The following is a 16,010-nucleotide window of genomic DNA, read 5'->3' as shown; positions in this document are numbered from 1 at the left end:
TATGATCATCTTTATGTTTTTTAAAAAAACCTCCTCTGTGTGTGTGTGTGTGTGTGCATGTGTATATGCATAGAAAAAGGTCTGAGAAAAATGCTAAAGTCCTGTTGCTTTTGAGCCTGGGTAAGGGATTACGTGTGTGAGTGAACGAATGGGACTTTTTTCCTCTGTATCCTTCTTTGTCCTTTGAAATCCATTTACTATCAAAATGTATTACTTTTGTAATTTTTAAGTTAAAAAATGAGGGAGAAATCAGATACCACATATTTCTGAAAGTTCCCAGGGAAGAATCCTGGGGGCAGTAGCATATTTGTTCCCATTATAATCACACTGTGCTTCTGTGGTGTGATAGGAACAGCTTCTAATGCATGCTATGGTGACCTTGGGAAACACAGCATTTTTGAGCCTCAATTTTCTTATATACAAAATGTAGGTAATACCTGACTTATTTATTGTATTGGAAAGTTGCAAAGATAAAATGTAAAATTGGTTTGAAAATTATAAAGCTCTGTAAAATGCAAAGGATATTTAGTATTTCACATTCTAGTTAATGGCCCACTTTTTAAAGTAATAGTTCACAACATCAAAATTCAGGTTCAAGCAGAGAATTTAAAGTCTCTTTTAGAATTTGTTGTAACAGAATTCTTCCTGTCCTAGTTAGTTAGGTCTTACATAGCAACAGTGTAGCTATCTTACTTAATTATTCTGGAGTGTTTTGTGTTTGCACGAGATTCTGGTGCAGATGGGTGTGGGCAATATCCTTAAATCATGCCCTCCAGCTGCACTCAATTTAGGGCCAAACAACTTGGAGATACTAAATTAATTAGCAAGCTCTTACTTAACACCTACTTCGTGCTTTGTAATCTCCTGTGGGTAGGTGACCAGACACCCAGGTTTGTCTGGCACTGTTAGTGTTTTTGCTGTCTTTCCCTTGTAATTGCTAATAGTGCCCCTTTCCCTCTCAAAAGTGTCCTAGTTTTAATGATTAATGGTCACTCTACTATGATCACCTACGGGGTATGGAAGGAAACACAGGAAGCCTCTGGCTTACAAATGCCAGACTTACAAGTTTCTTTCCCCATCCCACTTCCTCACCACTGGAAATGTCAGTATTACTTCTAGGGAGGGGACATTGTGAAAACTGTGGGTCTTTTGGAGACTTGGTGGACTTAGAAGTCAAGGAAGAACCAAGCCTGAGAAGAGGTGGTGTGGAGCTCCAGAGGCCCACCCTACATGTTGTCCTCCTTTGTAAAATCTTTTCCCTCAAACTATGTTTCTTTATTGCATTGCCTAATCCTCCTAGTCAGAGGTTTATTTGAGGAAAATAAACATTGTATTTTTAATAGCACAAACAGGTTGGGGAATGTTCAACGAAATTGATTGTTTTCTTCTCCTACATGGAGCTGATGTCTGCGTATACAGGGGAAAGGGAGTGTTTTTGGGAGAAATAGGGATGAAAAGGATAAAGTCATTTTGGAGCATGAGGTATTCTGGGGAGTGAGACTCTCCCATAGGGTAAACTAGGGACCCAGAGAGCCAGGGGGCCATGAAGGTAGGATGCAGAAGGGAAGGTGGATGTCAGAGACATACAATAGTTATTTTGGGGAAAATGCTGACTTGTGCACAACTCATTATCTTGGGAAATGAAAGGAGCTTACTTTTTCTGTCACCTGCCGTTCCTCCTCATCCTCCACTGCCTTATATAGCCCAGTACACAGAATTGAAACCAGTGCTAGATTATGTGCTACATGCCTGACAGTGAGACTTGTATTATAACATTGCTTCTGCAGGAGTTCTTGGGTTCAATCCATGAGTTTATCACTACATCTTGGGACACACTCATTTTAAAGTTGGGAACTGCCTTTATAAGACATGGTCCCTACCCTGGAGGAATTCACAGTGACTAGATTTTAGGGAGACCAGTTAATAAATAGGAAACTACTGGAGAATAATCAATTGTCAGCTGTAGGATATTGGCTTTAAGTAAAATGCAAATTTATGCTAGGGACAGTATGACTGATCTATGCTAAGAATATCCTTGGATAGTAAGAGGAGAAAAGAGAAAATACTAAATAGTGATGGAAGTCACCTGGAGCCAACGTTTGGCATCAGACATGAGCATGGACAGGATAAGCTTCAAGGAGGAATCAGGCCTGATGGAAGCAAAATTGCTTTCTAAGAAGCAGTGGGACATTGGCATGGCTAAAGTAGGATGGGGTCAAACATTTCCGTAAATTGAAGTTCATAAAACATATAACTTGAAACTTACACACATTTCAGGTGACTGAACACTTTGAGGCAATAAATCTTGACATATTTTTTCAGGGTCATGATTTAATGTGGCTAAAGTTCAGATGAGGTGAGGATCAGATCTGGAAAGAATGGGAATCCATATTAAGGACTTTGGATTTGATGAAAGAGTCCATGTATGGTGTTATTGGAAATGTTTCATTAGGGCTGGAACATTGGCCTGCAGCTGGCACACAGGATGAAGGTGGAAGAAGTCAGGGAGACCACTTAGGAAGCTGCTATGATGGGCCAGGAGTGAGGAGCTGAGTACCTGGACCAAGAGGGAAGCAGTAGCAGATTGGAGAAAGAACACATCTGAGAGTCGCTATTGAGTTGGAAATGATAGGACTTATAAATCACGTGGCAAGAGCCAGAGAAAGTCCTTAGGTTTCTCCGGTAACTTAAGCATAAGAGAAACACTATTAGAAGTTCATGTTCTCATGAAACTTCCTTACCTGTGGAGTCTCCCATGCCCTCCTGGTGAACCTCCATTTCTAAGGAAACCCTATAGCATCTATTGAGTAACTTAATTCTGCAAAAATTCAGACTTCTCCAATGGAAGTCTTTAAGCCTGTATTCACTAACTTAATTTTGCAAAATTAGGTTAGCAAATACGTGCTATAAGGTTTCTAACCCGAGAGACAAGACTGTAATTCATTCTATTGCTAGTTTTGGTGGAGGGTAGTGACAATTGCCAGCGGTTCAAAAAAGAGTAACATGTCCGGCGTTTGTTCACACAGAAATGAATAGTTTTTAGCTTCATAACCCCTGTGCCCTTCCTATGAACCTCATCTCCACATGAAACCTAGTACCAATTTACTAACTTAATTTGTAAAAGGAGGTTAGTGAATCAATGCTCTAAGACTCATGGAAATATTTGAAATTAATTAGCCTTGTCAGCTTTTATTTGCATAGACTCTCTTTCAACCGTATCCCTCAGCCCAAGTACAACTTTTTAGTAAGATTGATTTTAAACAATGAGACTTAGAGAATCTGTGTACAAGGAGCTTGAATAATTTAAATGCGTGGGTTTATTATTAACACAGCAGCAAATATATCAGGGAAACACGCCCCATGAAAAGTGTTTCAAAGTAACACAAATCTGTTCTGAGAAAGGTTTATACACAGCAAGTGAGCCCAAAGAGGCATATTTGCTTGGCAATGCCCAGCAGATAAGCCTGGCAAACCTTGCTGTGATTGAAGAAGCCAGTTTGAGGCTCAGCCTAGTCCAGGCAAGCTTCTGGCACCTGCTGCTCTCAACTAACCTCCACACAATGGTGTTCGCATTTTGGAAGATCTTTCTGGTCCTAAGCTGCCTTACAGGTAAGGAAAGGATCTCCGAACCACCAAAGATAATTGGAAACGAAACTTCCATAATTTCGTTAAGATAATTTAAACAAAAATTGCATATTTTTACATAGAATTTTCCTCTCCTGCACTTCAAATGAATTGTGATCAGTACGCTGAGTGAAATAATTTTCAGAACTCTTGCTTAGCAAACATATGCCATGCTGATATCTTAGGAGGGCAAGCCCATAATACAAATGTTTTATGGAGCTTCTGAATGAAAATGTTCTCAGAAAAAATAATAGTTTATTTCTTTACTTAGTTTGAAAGATGAACAAATGAATTTACTCAGAAACCAAAGTTTGTGCTTGGGATAATTTTGTCTCTGTTTTACTTACTTTAGTGTTTCCTTTAAGCTCAGTGGTTGACTTGCCTTGCTCCATCAGGCAGAGCCTGGGCTGGAGGGCCTGCCCTGGCTTACACGTGGGAAGAAAATAAATTTACCAAGTGCTTCACTGGCTAATATTTCTTAGGGAGTTGTGGTTTTCCAATCCTAAGATTGTATTTTGGAAAATATGTGAGTGAGTTATGGTGCACAATATGGGTGATTTTAGGTATCTGAACAGAAGAAAACCAATTTTGGAATCAAAATACTGATGTTAGTTATATCTCAGAGAGATCACTAATTCCGAAAATCCCTTGGCTAGTTTTTTCAAATATCAGATACATTTTGCATCTGTTCTTGTGATAAGTTAGGTCCATAGTAAATGCAATAATATTGTTTATCCAAAGTAGGATTTTTTTTTTTTTTTTTTGAGATAGAGTCTTGCTCTGTTGCCCAGGCTGGAGTGCAGTGGTGTGATCTTGGCTCACTGCAATCTCTGCCTCCCGAGTTCAAACAATTCTTCTGACTCAGTCTCCCTAATAGCTGGGACTACAGGTGCATGCCACCATGCCTGGCTATTCTTTTGTGTTTTTAGTAGAGACGGGGTTTCACCATGTTAGCTAGGATGGTCTTGATTTCCTGACCTCGTGATCCGCCCGTCTTGGCCTCCCAAAGTGCTGGGATTACAGGTGTGAGCCACTACACCTGGCCCCAAAACAGGATTTTTAAACCATTAGTAATATTAGGCAGTTGTTAAAATGAGGTTTACTAGGCATATTTAATGACATAAGAAAATGCCCAGGATATAATATTAAGTGAAAAAGCAGGACACACACACACATGCCTAGAATAAATTACTAGAAGGTTATATACTAAAGTGCTCATGGTGGTTGCCTCTGGGTGATGGGATTATAGATGATTTTAATTTTATTCTCCAGCTTTTCATACTTCCTAGGTTTTCTACAAAGAACATTATGCTATTTTGTAATTAGAAAAAAGTGTTACTTATCAAAATGATCTCATGTTTAGAAATAGTTCTTTAAATGTTCATTACTAAATGTTTAAGCATAGATGTTTTATGGAATCAAATATCATCAGGAGGCAGTACTGCATTTGTTGAGTGACCTAACTAGGCCCTAGAGCTGGAAACACGTGTTTCTATTTTCCCTTCTCCTCAGGAATATTCATTTAAATTTAACTTTAGATATGAAAGTTTTTGCCTCTTCTTAAAGGGTTTCCAGTCATTAACCAGTTGGGTTGACACCTGGGCCTTCTGCGTCAGCCCTCTAAGATCATACCTGCTTCCCTATGAGAGACCTTGACCTGGCCCATACTAGACACAGGGTTTGGAAAGGTTGCAAGAACAATTTGTTTGTTTGCTTACTGTACGTAACATACATGTAATTTTTACTGATTATAAATGTAATGTACGATCATTATAGAAAGGTTGGAAAATACGGAAATTTAGAATAAAATAAAAATCATCTGCAATTTTACCACTCCGATTTGCATGAATTATCATTCTTTTCAGGTGTATATATTACATTTTAAAAATTGGGTTTACTCCTTGTATACTTTTTTATTGTTTAAAAAATTATTTAGTATCATGTCAGGTTGGGACTTTTAGAACAAGGCCCAATCAAAGTGACCAGTAAATACTTCAGAGTGTTTTTCTTAAATTACTATATAACCGGTTTTGTTGGTAAATAGTGTACACTGTATACCTATACATGTATTATCTTGTTGGCCCAAAGCAAAATATGGTAGTGTCAGTACAGCAAATTGTGGTATGATATATTGTCGTTTTCTGTGCTTACATATGTATTGAAGTCAGAGAAAGGATCACTTTAGTAATTTACACCTGTCATTAGCAGTGTTCATCAGTTGATCTGGACAACCGATAATGTTTCCTTCAGTGTGCAATTTGATGTTCTTCCTGGACTTGTTTTGGAGAGAATGTCACTTTTTGGTGTTAAGCATGGTGCCTAACACATAGTGGGTGCATAGTAAATGTTTGTTGAAAGAATGAATTACTTTCCCAGATTCCAAACATTCAGACATGATTTTCATATACATAATTAAAATCGATTTTGGTATAACTAAACAGGACATATTTTGATTAAATCAAAATATTTTCAATGACTTCTTAGGAATTCTTAGGTTAAATTCTAATTCAAGAAAATGAGTTTTATTCAAACTGTTTTTACTACAAAAATTTTATGCGTATCATTTTAGGTACTTGTAATATGTATTAGTCACCTCTTAGAAAGATATGTTAATGTGGGTTTCATTTTCTGGAGGTATATGCTATGCATTTTAAAGCAGTAATATATTTGAACTTCGAGTTTGCAGTCAAATCCAAAAAGGTGAGTAATCATTTGATTATCTTATTTCCTAACTCAAAATGAAGCAATTATATATGAAGTTGCTGAAAATTAAATCACTTCAAATCCAATAGATTAAATGTGGCTATTTGGGGGATATTTTGCTGGAGTATATTAGGAGAATAATAATCCTATAAACAAAATGCTTTCCACATTGCAGGCATTAAATAAATGAATGAACAATCACTACCAGAACAGAAGACATTTAAAAATATTTTAAAATGTTGATTAATTTAAGTGTGTACATCTTGGATTATTTTTCTTGAATAATAAGCAATGGTTTTTAAAAGAGTTTACACAACTTCAACCACATATGCCTTTTTGTTTTGTTTTGTTTTTTAATTTGGTCAGGTCAGAGAGGGACATTGTGTTCTGGGTTTTTTTAAATCAGATACTAATCTTTATTTTGCTATTTATTCACAGTCCTGTTAATGTAGAGATTTTTCCGACTTATTCAATTTTTAAATAATTTCTCAACTTAAGATGAATTAATCCAAAGGAAAGGAACTTTTTCCCTGACACTCACAGAATCACCTCCAGTTTAGGACTAAATTTGCACTGTCCATTGTCCACATGTGGCTATTGAAATTTAAACTAATTCAGATTAATGAAAATTATAAAGTCAGTTCCTCAGTTTCTCTAGCCACATTTCAGGTGTTCAATAACTCTGGGCTACTGAATTGGATGGTGCAGAGACAGAACATTTCCATCATCACAGAAAGTTCCGTTGGACAGCACTGTAAGGATGAGCTCAGAGGTTTTAAGTAATGTGCATTAATTGAATGATGTGACATTTTAAAAAGGCTTATCTGGAGATATACAGCTTTTAGCTCTGAAGCGTATCATCACTATATCTTGGTTGGATAATGTCTGAAAACCATCTTTTCTTCAGAATTTAATTGGTTATGATGCTAAGAATTGAGAATCTGGGCAATAAAATGGTCTGGAGGTTTTGCCTTGCCAATTATTACTTATTTACAGGACAATGTGTAGTACCTAAAAAAAAATTGTCTCACTTTAAAATTTGAAATTACCATCCTAATTTTAAGGAGATATTATTAAACTTTTGCAGATTTCTATATCTTCTATATTTAAAATGTTAGAAATGTTTGAATCAGATTTATATTTCCCAAATCCTTGATTTTCTTTCACCTCCATTCTGGTCTGTGCTATAAATGGCTTCCTGCTACACTGACATGGCAGAGATTGTGTCTGTCGGGTTCATTACCGTTTCCCCAGTGTTTAGCACTGTTTGTGGCACAAAATGGGTGCCCAACTGGTATTTGTTGCTAGGCTCCACAGCCTCTTCCATGGCTTGACTTGTGTGACTACTGTGCATACTGTGGCATCAAGTACTCTTTCTAAGAGTGGCCTCCAAAGGAGGTTTGTGGAGTTTTGTTTATTTGTTTGTTTTGCCTTACCTGTTCATAAATTCTCACCCTTAGCCAATCTCATAACAGATACTGGGTCCCATACTAGAGAACAAAAATTATGGGCAAATGATATCTGTAAAATTTCTATTTTTAAGGAATAGGTCTGGGAACGTTAAGGGCTACCAAATCCCTAGTTTTATCATTTTTATTTTGGACACTTTAAAGACATTTGGAAATCATCATTTAAACACAGCCAGAGATGTGGCTAACTTCCAGGAGAAATTAAATGGGCTCCTTGAGGGTGGGAGGCAACCATCTTTCTCCAATGAAGTTTTTGTTGGAAAATTAGCTGCTTTCTGAAAGCCAATTTCCTTTTTGGAGGAGGCATTATGGAAACCAGGAAAGCACGGGGTGGAGAATATTGGGAAGAGGGAAACTGTATGGAGATAGAAGTGCTGCATTTGTGTCTGCATTCAGGCACTTTCCTTAATTTATCAATACATCGGTTGCCATGTAAACAGTCAGCTTCTCGCAGGCAAGCAGCTGGACCAGGTGGCCTGGCTGTGACAGAGAACACAGATATTGAATCCAAGAATCCAAGAGTAATCAGTGAAATGGGTTTGCTTTTCTTTTACTTTTTAAAAATGTTTGTAAATCCTTTACATTCTTTTTATCTGACTGCTATCATTAAGAAAATTATGAAATAAAGAAGTCATTGAGTATACAAAATTGGGAAGATGGACAGAAATTAGTCCCTCTGTGCAATTTCCTCTGGGTCTCTCATAATTTCTGTATCTTCCTCTTTCCACTCCCAACTCTCTACTGCCCTCTATGATCCTGCAGGCAGCTAGGGCAGCATAGAGAGCATCGCTTGAACTTGACTTTCTCTTCCAGTGCTTGCCTGCCAATCCTATGTCCCTTCCTTGAGAAGCTTTATAGTCTTTGACATTGCAATGGATAATAACCAGTTAATCAGTTAAGCTAGTGAGTCTATAGTGCTCCCCAAAGTGCCATCGCCTAAAGTAGCCCTTTGGAAAGTGCTCATATAGAACTGAGAATTTCAGTGTAGTGGCAGGCTGGATTTGGGCAGGAAGCCCTTCAGTGGTCCTCCAAATCCTATGGGAAGCTCAATTACTTCACCTTTCTGTAAAGCCAACAGTTCTCAAAATTTGTGGTCTCAGGACAATTTTACACTCTTAGAAATTGAGGGAGATTTCTGGTCTGGATATGTGGTACAGACCTGTTTTTCATTGTTCCTCCCTGCTAAGCACAAGTATAAACCCTGGAAATAATGTGAAAGACAACCAGGGGAAATCTATGAAAGGTGGTAAGAAGAAGGCAAACTGGTTTGGGAGCCAGGGAAAAGCCAAGAGCAAGGGTATCCTATGTTTCCTACCCAGCAGATGAAAGGGACCTAGTCTCGGCAATTTCTGATACGCAACCTAACAACAGAGGGCAGCCCAGGTAAGCTTACTCCTCCGTCAGAGTCCCTCTGACAACATCAGGTGGGCCCAACACCATAGGTAAGGAGGGATCTTCAGAAGCCCCACCAACAACAGTGGACAAAAGAAGCATTCGCCTTCTCCCTGGGCCTGAGATGCCCCACTTCCACCTAGAGATATCAAGGTGGGACGGTAGAACAGACAAGGGGCATAAAGTGATGGCAAGTGGCCCAGTCTGGGAGGACTCTGTCTCGGTGGGTATATGACTATCCTTGCCTACCCATAGAGACACCAATAGTGCAGGGTGCCAGTAGAAATGTCTCAGCATACCTACCCGCACTGAGACACACCTGGAAGCCTGACCTTTCTGCTCCTTCAGGCGATATGATCTGGGACAAGTGTCAGCATCAGTGATACCAGGTAAACCAAACAGAGAAAAACAATACTGAAAATTAACTGCTGTTAGAACAACAGACCACAAAAGTAAGCTAACACCTGCGTGTGAAGCATAAATAATGTGATTGACTGCAAAAATAAAAAAATGTAAATAAGAGTTTCTTAACAAAGTAGACAAAATGTTCAATCAAAAATCATCTGTCATACCAGAATCAAGTAAATAACAATTTGACTGAGAAAAGGCAACTATTGCCAACATTGAGATGAATCGGATGTTGGAATTATCTGACAAAGATTTCAAAGTAGCCATCATAAAAATGCTTCTAAAATCAATTAGCATTATCTTAAAACAAGTGAAAAAAAAAGTAAACTTGCAGAAAAGAAAAAGAAGTTATAAAAATATAAGAAAGAAGGAAATTCTATCATTTGCTACAGCATGGATGAACCTGGGAGACATTATGCTAAGCGAAGCGAGCCAGACACAGAAAGACAAAAACCACATAATCTCACTTATATGTGAGATCTAAAAAGAGTTGAACTCAGAATTAGAGTAGAATTGTTATCAGGGACTGTGGCTTGGAGGGAGTGAGGAATGGGGAGAAGTTGACAAAAGGGTACAAAGTTCCAGTTACACAAGAGGAATAAGTTTTTAAGACCTATTGTGCAGCAAGCTGACCATAGTTAATAATGTATTGTGCATTTCAAAACTGCTAAAAGAATAAGATTTCAGTCTACACATGGGGTACAGTGTACACTGCTCGGGTAACGGATGCCCCAAAATCTCAGAAATCGCCACTAAAGAACTTACCGATGTAACCAAACACCACCTATTCCCCAAAAACCTATTCAAATAAAGAATAGATTTTAAATGTTGTGGTGACTCACACCTGTAATTCCAGCAATTTGGGAGGCCAAGGCAGGGGGACCACTTGAGCCCAAGAGTTCAAGAACAGCCTCAGCAATGTGGTGAAACCCCATCTCTACCAAAAATACAAAAAAGAAAAAAATAGCCATGCATGGTGGCACGTACCTGTGGTCCCAGCTACTCGGGATGCTGAGATGAGAGAATTTCTTAAGCCTGGGAGGCAGAGCTTGCAGTGAGCCGATATCACACTACTGCACTCCAACCTGGGTGACAGAGTGAGACCCTGTCTGAAAACAAAACAAAACAAAAAACAAAAAAAGAGGATAAATATGTGAGGTGATGGATATGTTAATTAGCTTGATGTAATCATTCCACAGTGTATACATATATTAAAATATCACATTGTAGCCCATAAAACATACGCAATCATTTTTAATTAAAAATAAAAATTAAGTTAAAAACAAGAATTTAAAAAAAATACGGACTTCACAATTGTCTACTATTTTTCTAAACATCCTTTTAATCTATAGGTTCATTCTCAATTTTCTTTTCTTTTCCCCTTGGAATTCTTTTTGAATAAAACTGGCTTGGTTGTCCCCTCCCCTGAAAAAAACAAATATAAATTATAGAACTGAAAAGTAAAATAACAAAAATGAAAAACTTGCAGATGGACTCAAGAGAAGAGCAGAGATGACAGAAAATGGAATCCATGTCTGGTGAAACTATCCTTCAGGTATTAAGGGAAAATAATTAAATTATCAGTTGAAGGAAAACAAAAAGATTTGTTGATAGCAGACATACTGTTAAAAAACAGCTAAAGGAATTTCTTCAAACAGAAAGTAAATGATAAAAGGGCAATCAGGAAGGATGAAAGAACAACAGAAAGAGCAGAAATGTAAGTACATAAAACACACTATCGTTTAACTCATGAGTTCTATAAATCATATTTGATGATTGAAACAAAAATTATAACACCATTTTGTACTTTATACTATGATATTTAAAAGTGGGCAAGGGAAAGGAAACTAAATGGAAGTAAGGTTTATATACTTCAATCAAAGTGGTAAAATATTGATATCAGTAGACTGTTATGACTCATATATGAATATTGAACACCCAGAGAAACCACTAGGAAAACTCTACAAAGATATGTATTTTAAAACATTAAATAAGTCAAGATGGAATAATAAAAAATGCTCACGTAACTGCCAGAAAGGCAAGAAAAGGGAAACAGAAGAATAAGAACTAAAGGAAACAAACAAAAAACTAATAATAAAATAGCAAACAAGAATTAATGTATCAATAATTACATTAAATAATTATATTAGATGTGAATACAACTACAGTAGTCTCCTCTTATCTGTGGTTTTACTTTCTGAGGTTTCAGAAACGCATGGTACAGTACAATAAGGTATTTTGGGAGAAAGAGTGTGAGTGTGTGAACACAATCACATAATTTTTATTCCAGTATATTGGTATAATTGTTCTATTTATTAGTAGTTATTATTGTTAATCTCTTATGGTGCCTAATTTATAAATTAAACTTTATCATAAGTATGTGTGTATAGGAAAAAAAATATATAGCATGCATAGGGTTCAGTACTATCCGTGGTTTCGGGCATCCACTGGGAGTCTTAGAATGTATCTACCTGAAATAAGGGGGAACTACTGTATATGCTACTCACAAGAAACTCACATTAAATTTGATGACATAGGAAGATTGCAAGTAAAAATATAGAAAAAGACGTACCATATAAGTATTAATATTTTAAAAATCTGGAGAAGCTTCATTAATATCTGATAAAGTAGACTTCAAAGCAAAGAAAGTTAAAAGAGATAAAGAAAGACATTACCTAATGATAAAAGGATCAACCCAGCAGGAGGGTATAATGATCTTTAATGAGTACACACCAAACAACTAAGTCTCAAAATTCGTGAACAAAAACTGATCAAGCTAAAACAAGAAAGAGACAAATCCCCAATTATAGTTGGGAACTTCAATACCCCCTCTCAGAAACTGATAAATCTACTAGACAGAACATCAGTAAATACATGGAAGATATGAAAAAGACGATCAACTAACAGAATCTAATTGAATATTTTTATGATTTTATATTGATTTATTCATAGTGGTTTTAAATTATATCTCTATGTATAGAACACTCCACCCAACAAAAGCAGAACACACTTTTTTAAGGCACCTACAGAACATTCCCTGAGATAGATCATGTGCTTGGTCATAAAAAAAAAAAAAAACTTAAACAAATTTAAAATAATTGAAATCACACAGAGTATATTCTCTGACCACAATGCAATTAAACTAGAAATCAGTAACAGAAAAGTATCTAAACACATGGAAATTAAACAACACTCTTTTAAATAATCAATGTATCAGAGAGAAAATCTCAAAATGAATTTAAAAAAAATACATAGAACTCAATGAAAATGAAAGCACAACGTTTTGAAATATGTACCATGTAACTAAAGCAATTCGGAGAGAGAAGTTTATAACATGAAATGCTTACATTGGAAATAAAGAAAGGTCTTAAGTCAATAATCTAAATTTCTACATGAAGGATCTATAAAAGAAGACCAAAATAAACCAAAGTGAGCAGAAGGAAGGGAATACTAAAGAGCTAAAATGAACTTGAAATAGAAAAACTATAGAGAAAAATAAATGATAAAAAAAAATTTGCTTTTTTGAAAAAAAATCAATAAAACTGGCAAACTTCTAGCAAGACTAATAAAAAGAGTTAAGACCCAAATCACTAATATCAGAAATGAAATATGGAATATCACTATAGATCCTGCAGTCGTTAAAAAGATAATGAGAGAATATTATGAACAACCTTACATTCATACATTTGACAACTTAGAAAAAAGTGGCCAATTTCTCCAAAACAGCAAACCACTAGAACTCATCCAATACGAAATAGATAATCTGAATAGCTCTATAACCATTAAAGAAATTGAATTCATAATTTTAAAAGCTCCTATAATAGAAATCTTCAGTCCCAGATAGCTTCAGCAAATAATCCTAGCAAAGATTCAAAGAAGAATTAAGATCAATTTTATACATTCTCTTCCAAAAAATAGACGAGGAGGGAACACTTCCATCTCATTTTATGAGGCCAGTATTATCCTGATACCAAAACCAGACAAAAACAGTACAAAAATAGAAAACTACAGGCCAATATCTCTCTCATGAACCTTGACGCAAAAATCCTTAGCAAAACACTAGCAAATTGAATCCAACAATGTACGAAAAGAATTATACACCATGACCAAATGGGATTTATTTCAGGTTTGTAAGGCTGGTTCAACATTCAAAAAGCATTCAGTGTAATCCACCATATCAACAGACTAAAGAAAAAAAATATGATCATATCAACTAATGCAGATAAAGCATTTGAAAAAAATCCAATACCCATTCATCATTAAAACTCAGCAACTTAGAGGGTGTATTCGTTTCCCAGAGCTGCTGTAACAAATTGCCACAAACTGGGTGGCTTAAAGCAAGAGAAATTAATTCTCTCTCAGTTCTAGAGGCCAAATGTTTTAAATCAAACTGTTGGTTTCTTCTGAGGTCTCTGAAGGAGAATCCGTGCCATAAGTCTCTCCTAGATGGCTGCTGGCAATTCTCGGTATTCTTTGGACTGTAGATGCATCATTCCAATCTCTGCTTCTGTCTTCACAGAGCCTTTCCCTTTGTGTGTCTCTGTGTTAAGTCTCCCTCTCAATTTTCTTGTAAGGACAGCAGTCATTGAATTTAGGGTCCACTCTAAATCAATGATGATCTCATCTCAAGATCATTAATTACATCTTCAAACACCCTATTTCTAAACAAGAATTTACATTCACAGATACTGGGTGCTGTAATACACAGTATTACATGTAATTTTAAAAATGTGATATGCAGATACTGTGTATTACATTCAGTATCTATGTACACGGTATTACATACACAGTATCTGTGTATTACATTCACAGATACTGGAGGTTAGAAATTGGACTTATCTTTTTGGGGGACCCAATGCAACCCGCTACAGAGGAGAATTACCTCAACTTGATAAAAACACGTACAAGCAACCTGCAGCTAACATTGTACTTCATGGTGAAAGACTGAACGCTTTTACCCTATGATTGGAAACAACGCAGGGATGCCCACTCTCATCTCTTTTATTCAACATAGTACTGGAAGTTGTAGCCACTGCAATTAGGCAATGAAAAGAAATAAAAGGCATACAAATTGGAAAGGAAGAAATAAAACTCTGCATCCCCAAAAGACTTGAATCTAAATTATATAGAGAACTCTAAAAACTCAATCATTAAAAAACTAAACAATCCAATTAGAAAATGAGCAAAAGATATAAACAGATATTTTGCTGAAGATGTACAAATGGAAAATAATCCCATCAGAAGATATTTAGCATCGTCATTATCTATTTGAGAAATGCAAATTAAAACCACAATGATTACATTACCTCATACCTGCCATAGTGGCTAAAGTAGAAAACTGTGACAACACCAAATGCTGGCAAGGATGCAGGAAAACTGAATCCTTTTTCTTGGGAATGTATAAAGGTACAGTCACTCTGGAAAACAGGGTGGCTGGTTTTTAAAATAAAATTAAATATGCAACCAGCATATGACCCAGCAATTGCAATCTTGGACATTTGTCCCAGAGAAATAAAAATTTATTTTCACGCAAAATCTATACCTGAATGTTCACTGGAGTTTATCCAATACCCCAAAACTGGACACAGCCCAGATGTCCTTAAATGGGTGAATGGTTAAACAACCTGTATCACATATATATCATCGGGTACTACTAAGCAATAAAAAAACAACAAACTACTGATATGCACAACTTGGATGAAATTTTAGATAATTATGCTGAATGAAAAGAGTCAATTCCAAAAGGTTGCCATGATTCCTTTTATATAACATTTATGAAATGACAGAATTTTAGAAATGAAAGACAGATTAGTGGTTGTCCATGGGGACAGGAATGGGGTGCAGGATGGAGGTGAGTGTGATTATAAAAATGTCAACATGAGAAGTCTTTGTGGTGATGGAACTGTTCAATATCTTAACTGTGGTGGTAAATCTACACGAATCTACATGTGATAAAATATACAATTAAATGTGCACGTGCACACACACAAGAGTACACGTAAAACTGGAGAAATATGAATAAGGTAGATGGGTTTTATCAATGTCAGTATCCTGGTTGTAATATTATACTATCATCTTACAAAATGTTACCATTGGTGGGAACTGGGTAAAGTGTACATGAGATCTGTCTTATTTCCTAGAACTGTGTGTGAATCTACAAATACATAAATAAAAATTTCAATTAAAAATTATTGAGGACCCCAAAAAGAAACTGAAATGTTTTGCCTGAGATTTACCCGATTTTAAAACTAAAAGCCCCACATTCAAGGAATTCCCTTGGTACTGGGAAAACTGGATCAGTTGTTTTCTATACTGACAGACAGTTTTGGGTCCCTGGACAAGACTTTAAGAACCTGTGTAAGGCTGCCCTTAATACAGAAGAAATTCTCAGTTCAGTGTTATTACCTCACCATC

General features: G+C 36.3%; 1 protein-coding gene across 1 annotated transcript in view; it reads left to right on the top strand.

Moving 5' to 3' along the window:
- Positions 1–2,111: 2,111 nt before the first annotated feature.
- Positions 2,112–16,010, top strand: part of VSIG1 (V-set and immunoglobulin domain containing 1) — a 33,392-nt gene continuing 19,493 nt past the window's right edge. Inside the window, exons 1-2 of the mRNA XM_064383901.1 lie at positions 2,112–2,204; positions 3,333–3,609. Coding sequence (XP_064239971.1) covers positions 2,112–2,204; positions 3,333–3,609 — 370 coding nt within the window. The remainder of the gene's footprint in view (positions 2,205–3,332; positions 3,610–16,010) is intronic.

The sequence above is a fragment of the Aotus nancymaae genome, unplaced genomic scaffold, assembly GCF_030222135.1.
Source record: "Aotus nancymaae isolate 86718 unplaced genomic scaffold, 86718_ANA_hifiasm-v0.15.2.pri h1tg000004l, whole genome shotgun sequence".
Classification (NCBI taxonomy): Eukaryota; Metazoa; Chordata; class Mammalia; order Primates; family Aotidae; genus Aotus; species Aotus nancymaae.
The sequence above is the reverse complement of the archived record's forward strand: the minus strand, read 5'-3'. Positions and strand labels throughout refer to the sequence as shown.